General features: G+C 45.4%; 1 protein-coding gene and 1 pseudogene across 2 annotated transcripts; one reads left to right on the forward strand and one right to left on the reverse strand.

Moving 5' to 3' along the window:
• Positions 1–1408: 1408 nt before the first annotated feature.
• On the forward strand, positions 1409–7389 carry LOC115320338. Of its 2 annotated transcripts, XM_040217259.2 has the most exons (4): positions 1409–1892; positions 1958–2648; positions 5340–5542; positions 6807–7389. In XM_040217259.2, the coding sequence occupies exons 2-4, from the start codon at positions 2016–2018 to the stop codon at positions 7288–7290; spliced, it is 1320 nt and encodes a 439-aa protein (XP_040073193.2). In that variant the 5' UTR covers positions 1409–1892; positions 1958–2015; the 3' UTR covers positions 7291–7389. The 2 variants fall into 2 exon arrangements, with proteins under 2 accessions (XP_040073193.2, XP_029836300.3); XM_029980440.3 differs by having other exon boundaries at positions 1409–2648.
• Positions 7390–8089: 700 nt separating this feature from the next.
• LOC8025881 lies at positions 8090–10744 on the reverse strand (annotated as a pseudogene).
• Between the last annotated feature and the right edge of the window lie 627 nt (positions 10745–11371).

Below are 11371 nucleotides of genomic sequence, written 5' to 3' on the forward strand. Positions count from 1 at the left end.
TAGCCACGAAGAACACCACGCCGTTAACTGGTCCAGGTCTAATTGGAGAGCTTGGCGATCGGTGTTAGAAGAGATGTTACGGTAAATGACGCAGTCGTCAGCAAAAAGGCGGACATGAGATGAAGCGCAAGTGGGTAGGTCATTAATGTATATGATAAAAAGTAATGGACCCAGCACGCTGCCCTGGGGAACTGCAGATTTCACTTGGGCACAAGAGGAGATAGAGTTGTTAAGGGAAGTGAACTGAAGTCTATTTGAGAGACAGTCTTTTATTCATGAGAGAACATTAAAATGAATGTTGAGCTGTGCAAGTTTTAGTAGAAGCCTGTAATGAGGAACGCGGTCAAAAGCCTTTGGGAAGTCGAGAAAAATGGCATCAACTTGTGAACCAGCATCAAGAGATGTATGTAAGTCGTGAACGAAACCGGCAAGTTGGGTGTCACATGAGTAACCCCTGCGAAAACCGTGCTGATACTTGAAAATAATGTTATGGTCCTCTAAATAGCGCATGACTTGAAACTGCATGATGTGCTCTGGAAGTTTACAAATAGTGCTGGTTAGTGAGATAGGTCGATAGTTCAGTGGGGAGCATCGATCACCAGATTTGAACATGGGAGTTACCTTGCCTATACGCCAGTCTTGAGGATATAGACCTGTAGAAAATGGCTGCGAGAAAATGGCTGTCAAGTCTCCAAAAATGCCTTGCGCAGTATTTTTAAGTCTTGTTTTCTTATACCGGTGTGATCAGAGACAGATAATTTAAGGTTATTTTGTAGAGACAAAATGCCGAATTCTTCAATGACTATTTCGGACATAGACATACTGTTATATTCCTGGCCAGCATGTAGCGCCACGTGGTCCCCTGGTGGCCTAGTGTGACGATGACTGGAAGTGCGGCGCTCTATATTAAACATGGGGCCACCCGGCTCCCTCAGTTATTGTTGTGTTGGAACCGAACTACGTGTGTCATGCTTTCGCTTCTTGCCGCCGACGAACGTTGGCCGGTGCGAAGCGGGTTCGGTTTACACTTGTAACATATAGCATTAAGCCTGTTTAACGTGGGAGATGAAGTACTGTCCTCAAAAGTAAACACCAATGAAAATGATTCAATAAGGAGGTGAGCACACTCTGACCGGGGAACTGAAACGTCATTGTTGTCGATGAGAGACACTTCAGGATGACTATTTGGATTAACTACACCCCAAAATCGTTGAGGGTTATTTAAGAGTAACGACGACAAGTTATGATGAAAGAAATGACGGCGGGTTGATTTAAGAAGCGACTGGTAATCACTATCACACTTTTGGTAACGGAGCCAAGAAACTGATAACTTGTTCTTATCTGCTAGTCTGAACAAACGCTTTTTTTTGTTTAGTCGTTGAAGCTGCTGACTAAACCAAGGCGCACAGTTCTTGTACTTTATTGATATTACAGGAATAAACTTATAAATTAGACTAGTAAACGTATTTTTAAACAAGACACAGTTTTCTTCGACACTGCGCGATATAAATTGATGCCGGAACTGTTCTGAGAAAAGAGATAGGTCGGAGTTAAGCGCCTCAAAATAGACCCTTTCCGAAATTGGTGCTGGCAACAATGTTACGCTAATTTGACGGTACTCGAAATTTGGGCTGGCAACTATGATTTACTCGATCCGAGACGAACGCCGCCATGAGCATGTATGGCGTCGCGAGCACGAGTGCTGCTGCTTCTGGTAGTATGTCGTAGAGCAGCAGCTTGTCAGCGATTCCCAGCTCCCTGACCAATGAAAGTGTGAACGAGTACTACGCCGCTCGCAAGACCACCGACCGAAATTGACGGCGAAGCTACAAGTTCCTCACGGAGAGTTACTTGGAGCCGAGCTCCCTCGAAACTGCGACGTTTCTTCGTGGGTAAGTTTGACGATTGCGTATTTCGCTGGAGTTCGTAAAGTGATGTCTATTTTGATTCAACGCAGAACGGATACGTTCGTGGTTACGCGCGGACGATGCTTCCGCAGCCAAAAGAAGACAGGCATGCCGTACCGCACGACGGCAACGTTTGCGGCGGACGGCGCTGTTGACGCGAGCAGCTGCGAATGTGCTGCCAAGGAGGGTCTCTGCAACCATGCCTTGGCGTTGCTGCGGCTGGTTGCCCTCCTCAAGGGGCAGGGCTACGCAGAAGCTCCACCCGAGGTGAGCTGCACGGAGCTCCCGCATCAGTGGCGTCGCCCCCGTGACTCCCGGATTGCGGCCACCAGCCTCGACGGCGTTGACTGGAGGAGCGTGAGGGAAGGCGGCTCTTCCAAACCCGTCGGCTCCAGGCTATACGACGCGAGGAAGCGCCCAAGGGACCTCGGAGAGATGGAGGAGGCAATGCGCGACCTGGGAAGTGGCCTCGGGGAGTCGCCCTTCGCCAGGCACCTGGGATGTGTCCAGGTGCTGGGCACTGACTCAACTTTCGGTGTAGTCCCCGAGGGTAGCCCGCTGGCCTACCAGCAGCCCCTGGCACCACATGGCTTCCAGACATACGTGAGCCCAAACATCGCCCTGTGTGCCAGGGGCGTCTCGACAGCCCAGCAGCCCACCTGGCTTGTGCTCTTCGACTCAATGTCCACCTTCAAGCCTTCAACAGGAATCCTGGCCACTGCTGAGTGGAACCTTCTTGAGGTATTATCAACATGGGCCAAACAATATTTTTCGTATGAGTACGCAATACCATGTTTTTCTCAAACTCTAGTAGAGACGTGCTCTAGCCAGAATTTTATGGCTGGCCCATTGTGGTCAGATAAACCTGGTCTGGGCCTGCCTCTAATTTCTAATGCGAGCCCAAGCTCGACTTAGTTCTACCTGTTTTACTTGGCAGATTAACGCTGAGAAATTCTTGTGCCTTGGAATTCATACTCATGTTTACAAAATGTAAACAAGATTGTTTCATTTGCACTCAAAAACCTTGTTTTCAAAATGATCCAATCTGTTGAAAAAGAAAAAAAAACAAAACAAATAAGGTGTTATGTTTGGACAGTACGACCTTGGGCGACGAGATCGACATAAATAAGACGAGGAATGTATGAACTGGTGCAACTTCTAGCCTGGGGTTTTTAATGTGTCTTAATGCAGTGGTGATATATGACTGCAAGTTAGTGCTGTGCTCATGTATATTGAATCGGACTAGGCTGGAGATTGGACCCAGGAACTTTGAGTTCTACAGTGCAAGCTTTCTTTTGGAGCTGCAATGCTAAAAGCACTAGCACTACATTAGAACTTTCTGAAAACTGAACATCTCCCTGAGTGGCTGTCTGCGAAAACAATCATATTAGTCACGACTCACGACTGTTAGGTCTTATCTGCCTGGACCCTCCTCTTATTTTTGACTCTCACAAAATCAACATCGCGTAGCGGCAACACCAAGGAGCTACAAAAGGACGTCCTTTCGCCATAGCAGTCTGCTGTCATTTCTTGGTTCTCATAGGCAACACAGCTCCATGTAGTTGTTTATCAATGGCACCTAAATAATCAGTGTTCAGTCGTGCCATATCTATGTGAAATAAATAAGGCTACCAAAAAAGCTGAGTAGTTAGCCATTCTCTTTATCCGCGAGATGAAAAACAATTACTCGCAGCACATGTCCCATCTAGAAGCATGTATAGAAAGCCATAGACAACAGCAGATTTATATAACTAGGATTACTAAAGGCGTGCCTGAGCAAGCGGAAACTAGAAATAAATGCTGAAAAACCATCTTTGTTTCTTTTGTTACTGAAGAGCGATATCGGATTCCTCGGAGTTTAGAACTTTAGCCAATTTGTATATTCTTGCACACATTCTCAAATCTTATGACAATGGCATGATGATGGTCATACATGCTCATCCTTACGCATGCCAGAGATTATACACAAAGATACAAAATCTGCACAGTGCCACGCGCGTCGCTGAATAGTTACCGCGTTTGGCTGTCAACTCGGACAGCGGCTCACGCAGTTTGGGGTTTCTATGAAGTCGGAACAGGTGTTTGCAGCATCAATCTGTTCTCTCCAAGGCAAGTGACGGCACCGTATACACACAGAAAGCCCATGCTGAGAACGACGTCTCTTGCTCAGTCTTGTAGAACTACAAATTTCATAAGTGCACTGCTCGCGGCATTCGTCGTTCTACAAGACTGTGCCAGATACGTCATTCTCGGTATGGACTTTCTGTGTCAATACACCGCCGTCATAGACCTTGGAGAGAACAGATTGATGCTGCGGACACCTGTTCTGCCTTCAGAGAAACCCAGAACTGCATCAATCGCTGTCCCAGTTGAGGTTCAACATGGCAATCGATGGACAGGTAGCACGTCATCCTCAGTAACGATGTGATGTTTCGCTATGGTGGTTTGGTACACCTCTGAAGACATCGCGAGGCTGTCGCTGTATTCGGTGAGGAGGTCACTTAGCTGCTGTCGTTTTCGTCCCGGAAACTTGGGCTCGATGTCGAGCTGTGCTGGCGACGTACAGTCTTGTTGACGCAGCAATGATTGTTCACTAATCGCGGTGATTTTGGCAGAGTTTCGGAGTTCTTCAACGTAGCCCACAGCTGCACCTTTAGTGAGGTGTTCCGTTTCTTGTTGAAAGTTTGTCATGAGGACCACAGTGCGCATATCGTGAAGTTCATCTACTCCTCTTGCGATGCCTATTCCTCGTCCCAGGAGAAACTGAAGGTTACCCTCGAGAACAACATCGCTGCAGGAAGCTGCCTCGGTCACGACGGGTACAATAACACTTGAGCGCGGCGGCAGGTTCATGTGGTCGGCAGGGCTCTTGAGAAAACACGGGGAATAGTACCCCCTCGTCCTTCGAGGTGCTCGATTAGCGTGTGCAACACAGGATCGTCTCTTTGACGTCGTGCCATGTCGTCGGTGTTCACTGCGCCTAGGAAGCACTCGTCGTCGTCGATGCTACTGGGAGATGCCTTGACAGCGGCTCTGGACAGGCAGTTGACATTCGCTGTGTTTGCGGCCTGACTTGTAGACCACAGTCATGTCAAACCCATGTGTTTAGATCGAGCAGTCAGGTCCCTACCTCAGCCTGGCACAGTTGGTATAGTTCAAATTGATCTACGGAACTGCTCGGGCGTTTCCTGGTCTAGTTTGAAGGGCTCGGGCAGTCTGTTTTGATGCGACTGTCAAACAGTAGCGTTGGAACAGGTGGGGCGATAGCACCCTCTAGACATTTTTTAGTAAATGATTAAGGGGAGGGGAGCCTCCCCTGAATACTTCAAAGGACCCTTGCTGTGAAAATGAATTTTGTTTAGCTAACTTGGATCTCTTGATGCCCCCTCATTGTTTTGGCACATAAGCCCTTGACTTCTTTTTACTTCCTAGGAACTCTTCCTGACACCAGACGAGGCCCGTGAGCTGGAGCAGAACAGTCGCCAGCAGTCCAAAAGCATGTTGTGGAAAGCTGCCCGCAAGAACCGGCTCACAGCTTCGGCTTTTGGCGTGGCCAAGTCGAGAGAATCCTGGACAACTACTGGGTTGGACAACCTCACCGCTGAGAGGGATCTCTCGAAAATTAGAGCAGTCAAGTAAGAAACATACATGTTTGAGAAATTCTTTTTTTTACAGGACTATTGCTATGCAGAAAATGCACGGATTTTCTCGTGGCAGTGATATCGTGGTGGAAGCTAAACAAGTGCTTCTTGACATAGCACTTCAGGTTGCTTTGTTGAATGACATATCATAAAGCTGTTGCTTTTCCGCCACCAGGAGAGTGCTCCCTTGAGGAAAAAGAGAGCTTGCATGTAATTTTTCGTGAGTATTGCACATTCACCTATTACTGTCAAGACATTTCAGTGGCACCCTCTTATAATTTTTATTCTTGATGTCACGATGACGATTTTCGTAGCTGTAATATCACGAGTTGTAATCCTGCTATACTTATCATCAGTTGCAAACTACAGGGTTAATGTTGTGTCTAAGGACCATGATGGAAGCTTGAAGAAATCGCATTCTTAATGTAACAGTGTCAAAGATGGCAGTCTAACGTTCTTATATCCGTCAATGAGAGCAAATTTAATCCAAATAAACACGTCGAAGCGAGCATTTCGCCCGTCGTAAATGCCGACCACAGCAACACTATTGGGCGCTAGCTCGCGGCTGACGCATCTTTTGTTAGATTCGACTATACGGTCTACTTAACCGAGGTCACACATGAGTACACTGTCTGCCGCGGCCAAGTTTTCTTGTTACATGGCTTAATTCTTTGTTCTGTGGTGTCGCCTTTCTTTGCCAAGGAAAAGTTTGTTTTGTCGACCTCTGTTTGTTTGCTCTTTCGTTGCTCGAGAATTGTGATCTTCGCTGGTGAACCTTACAATTTCTGGACAACACAGATCTACAAATTACTAATGGACCCTTGATCCTTCCACTGTGAAAATGAGTTACAGCTTGAACAAAGAAAATGCAGAGTAAGGCCAACCAAGACGTGCACCCTCAGATTGTGAGGTTGAAGTTATTTAGCGTAGTACCATGTTTTGAAAAGTACAGCACGAGAAAAATGTTCTACGTTAAAGGCATGCAGACATTATTTACCATTGTGTCCATAAATAAATGTGTATTAGAGAAGCAAATATGTGTTATAAAGCATGCTATGGTGTTGTTGGGACTGAAATGTGCATTCGGAATGCAGAAAAATCTTCCACGTGAGGTGCACGCAGGTGAAAAAATCTCGGCAGTCGCCTTTAAAGACTGAATCAAAGGGTTAACAGTGGTTCTTGCATCTTTTGTAGGAAAAATGCTTGTTCACCTGCAGGGATATCCATTTCTAATTCACAACACATGTACTTCGCGCAGGCATGGCATCACTCATGAGCCACAGGCAGTGGCGGAATATGAAAAAGTTCTGCGTCACCGTGGGCACAACATCCAGACATCTTGCTGCGGTCTGGTCGTAGATCCCCGTTCCCCATGGTTGGGAGCTTCACCCGACAGAATGATCTTTGATTCTACCGAGGCCATACCTCATGGGGTGGTAGAAGCAAAATGCCCTTGCAGCATGTGGCTTGCCGCCACTCCAGACTCCTTGACTTTTTACATGGCTAAGGATACGGCGGGGGTGTACAGGCTCAACCGAGGGCATAACTACTACTATCAACTTTTAGGGCAGATGGCTCTGTCTGGCCAGGCCTGGGGAGATTTCGTAGTATACTGTAAGAACGTTTTGATTTTCGAGAGAATTGAATTTTCGCTTTCCGATTGGACCAGTTGTAAGGAGACAATGGACAAGTTTTACTTCAATACACTGCTGCCCTATCTACTAAAGAAGCGCAACATGTAAATGTAACATTTTCTTTCTTCATTTTTTTAAACACTCGTACCACCCTTAACAGGGCACTATACCACCTCCTGAGGTACTCTATTTATGGGTTTAACTCAATCTTCGGGCTCTAAGCATCCTAAAAAATCAGACATTACATTCATGCGCGACTGATTTCTTTATTAAATTAGGTAGCAAAGATCAAAGACTTCAGAACTATCGCAGACACCAGAGGGTTGCGTCAAACAAGAAGAGCTTCTTTTTTAAACCCCTCTACAACTTCTCGTTGTCCGACAGTGCCCTCTGGTGTCTGCAATAGCTCCGAGGTCTTTGATCTTCGATACAGATTTTAATAGAGAAATCAGCCACGCATGAATATAATGTTTGGTTCTTTAGGATGCTTAGAGCCCATAGATTGAGTTATGATCATAAATACACTGTTGCTCTGTGGTTCAGAGTGCACCTTTAATATCATCCAGGGGTCTCAAATGCACGGCCTGCGACTCGCTGGGATGTGGCCCGGTTCCCATGGCTCAAGCGCTATAAAAGTGGCATGCGCCTCAGTGATCTCATCTTGCCGACTCACTTTCGCTCGAATAGTAGCTCTGCTCTTTTAATGTATTCATATAGTTTATGCTTATCTGTGTTCATTCTCCCTTTCTGTTGCCGTCTACCTTGCCCCCCACACTCAAATGAGTTCGAGACCACTGATATAATCATTCTACTGGCATTCTTTGTGGTGTTACTATGCGACACTGATATGTAGACACTTCAATTTTTTCATTATTTTAGAATATCTTTTATACTCCCATCTCAGAAGTTGTGCGCACTACACTCAAATAGACACGTACAAGAACATCTCTCTTCAGCACTTTATTTGCACAAACTTGTAAAGAACATCGCTTTATAATGGCAAGTACTGTATAGAGCCACTCTTTGTGCCCATGCATTTGATAGCAATGCACACGACTTAGGAGATGGTGGTATAGAACACGTTAGTGTTCCAATCTTTTCCCTGCTGTATACCATGATCTCCTAATAATATTGTATGATATCATTATATGACGCCTGCAGCACCGACTTGTTTATGGGAGCTTGCTGAGCAACTGTTGTGCATGGTAGCACAAGAGACTTTTCTTGTCCGACTTTTTCTGTATATTGTCAGTAGTGTTGTGACACATGCTTTTCATTCAGTGTTTGAATATAGGTAGAAACTAGGTTACAGAACTATTTTTTTTTAAATATTGCAACAGATTATTAACTTGCTTGTGGAAATGTAGGCATGCGGATCTCTTTCATATCCTAAAAATATGCAGTCTCTCCAACCATTAAAGAATGGCTTCCGTAAATAAATTGATAACATGTAATGAGTCTACCTTATGCCCTGATGAAATGATTTGTACATGTTTTATAAGAATTTCGTTTATTTCTAACAGTAGTCATCTCCGAGTGACCAAATAATCACTCGCATAACGAGACATCACTGTAATGCAGAAGATAATGAGCTTGCTGCTCCTTCTATTACTGATTATGCCTTCCGTATGAGGAGCGAAACATTTATTAAACTGCTTCACCTACTCTGTCTCGGATTCATTATTTTTTTTACCCTAAATAGACTCGTCGCTGCAGCTTTTGATGAGGGGACTCTGGAAATTGCTGAGCATGGCACAAACTGTCCACATCTCGCTGGCTACTGGAGCGATTGAAATAGAAATTGGCCTGTCACAGATGTGAAAGTTCTTGATCCGTTGAATACGGTGCTCTACGTGGATGCGTAGTGAAGCAATCGCTTCGGTCTCCTTTACTTCCTCACTCGTAAAGTGTTCTTTCCGAAGGAAAGGAGGGATGTTCAGCCTCACATTGATTTTCTTTAGGTCGTCTTCAATCTTGAAACCCTTGTCTGCCATGATGGAATCTCCATCGTCGAAAGCAACCTTGAGAAAGCCACTTTTCTCCACGCATTCCTTGTCGGAGATAGACCCTATAAAAAGTTAGGAGACGAAGGTTACCGCTCCGTCTGGAAAAATCCCAATGAGCCCTTTAAAGGTATTTGTTGACTTGTAGCTTGAGAATGTCGACGACTGGAGCACGAGCGAGCTTGAAGCCTCAGACTGGACGTCTGTAGCATCAAGGATGACACGGGTGGATGAGTACCGCTCCTTGAAGGCTGGAGGCATGGCATCATCCACTTCTGCTCTGGACAACCACAGATCGAGCTGTGCAAGATGGACATACATATAGCTGATCCAAGTGATGCACACTTTTGAGACTGTGGCCACGGATACTCTGAAGCGATATGCAAGAGCCTTTTCAAAAAGACCGAGACGAAGGCGGTCAAGCAATAAAAATAGCTGCTCTCTTGACGACAAGATTGGATGCCTACCAGCATTTGTGGCCTTTCCACTATATGTTGTAGACCAGAATATTATGTTTTCTCCATTTTCTCCTGGAGCCCAAAACCGCCAGAGCTTCATGAAGTCATTGTAGTTTAAGAGGCCAGTATAAAACTGGACATCAGCTGGACTGTCCTTAAAGCACTCAATAGAAAATTTTCTGCTTGCCCTTGCCTCGAGAGCACTGCATTGTGCCAATGCGACCTCAAGCTCTCTTTGAGTTTTGAAAAGAGCCTGCTTTGTTCTTTGGAGCTCTTTTTCTTGATCGTCAAACTTATTGCATTTAGCCAGGGCACTGCAAAGCTCTGACTGGGCCTTAGACAGGGCATCTTTAGCTTCTCTGAGTTGTTCCTTGTACCTCTCGAGGTCTAGCTTGAGATCTTGGATCAGCTTTGCCTGTGACTCTGTCTGTTTTTGTAGATTTTCGAGCTGATCCATGTGCATGAAATCAGTTGGGCCACGTGTAGCAATCTGGCATGCACACTCGTCACTAGCGTTGTTGGCGACTGGGCCGATAGGAGCCTCTTCATTGACTGCGCTGTCTGTGTTATAGGTTACATGACCCGTCAAGTCTTCCATGGTGATGCTGTTGACATCGGAGACTGCATTGCTTGCCTCCTCTTGACATGTGGATTCACCTGTAGGGTCTTCACTGGTCAGATCATTGATTACGGCACTTGCCTCCTCCTTGCTTGCTGCTTCGCCTAATGCGTCTTCGCTGATCACCTTGAGGAGTGCTTAGCTCGTCACGTTGTCATCAAAAATGGAAATCCTTTGCACCACTGGCATTGGTTGTCGTTCACAGGGTTTCTTTCTTGGAGGCTTCTTCGAGACGTTGAAGGCGAACACGCTCGGCACAGCTTGTTGTTTCAAGTAGCGGCGGTTACCAGCGACGTTGGGAAGGTAATGGCTCTCGTGGAAGTCACCCGAGCAAAGCTTCGTATACTTTGTGATGGTGAAGTATTTTCCTTCATCACGTTTTATCGCAATCACCCACTTTCTACGGACAACTGGATCGGATGGGAAAGCGAAAAAGACACCTGGAAAGAAGCGAATACACAAATTTGCAAGTTGTCATAATAAATGCCCAAATATTGTCGTGCTAGACACATCTCGAAGCAGCAACATCATGTCCATTTATCACAATTACGCGCATTTCATTATTATATGCCAATTTCATTCAACACCGTTTCATTAAATGCTATTTCACCGAAGCCGTTTTATAGAACACTGCCTAGTTGAGCAGTAGGAATTCTTAATCTAGGAAATAGTTGTAACACCGAAGGACATACCAGTGTTATAATCGTCATTATGATTTATGAATTTTATTCCGTGTGTTGTGAAGCTCGCAGCAAGAAACTATTTTCGGTATTCTATTTTTTTTCATGGGAACCGAAGGCTTGTGCTGTTAATGTGGCTAGTATAAAAGAGGAACACCGACGACATTTTTGTAAACCTGTGATTATTGAGTGTCGTGACAAAGTTTCGTCTCTCCAACTCCAAGAGTGTAACCTCGTCATTGAAGCGTTATGTCTCATGAAATAAAAGATCTCTCCTCTTTGTGCACTTTCATAATCGACCGAACCGCAGATTTCCTGGCCTTTCAGCTGCGTTCTTAGAAAGAAAGCTATTCTCAACAGGTTAGAATGAAAACACTACTGAACAGATAAACACAAAATAAAGGCGCAGCGGAGATAGTTATATCTGCT

Source organism: Ixodes scapularis, unplaced genomic scaffold (genome assembly GCF_016920785.2).
Source record: "Ixodes scapularis isolate PalLabHiFi unplaced genomic scaffold, ASM1692078v2 ptg001158l_1___fragment_5__unscaffolded, whole genome shotgun sequence".
In the NCBI taxonomy this organism is placed as follows: domain Eukaryota; kingdom Metazoa; phylum Arthropoda; class Arachnida; order Ixodida; family Ixodidae; genus Ixodes; species Ixodes scapularis.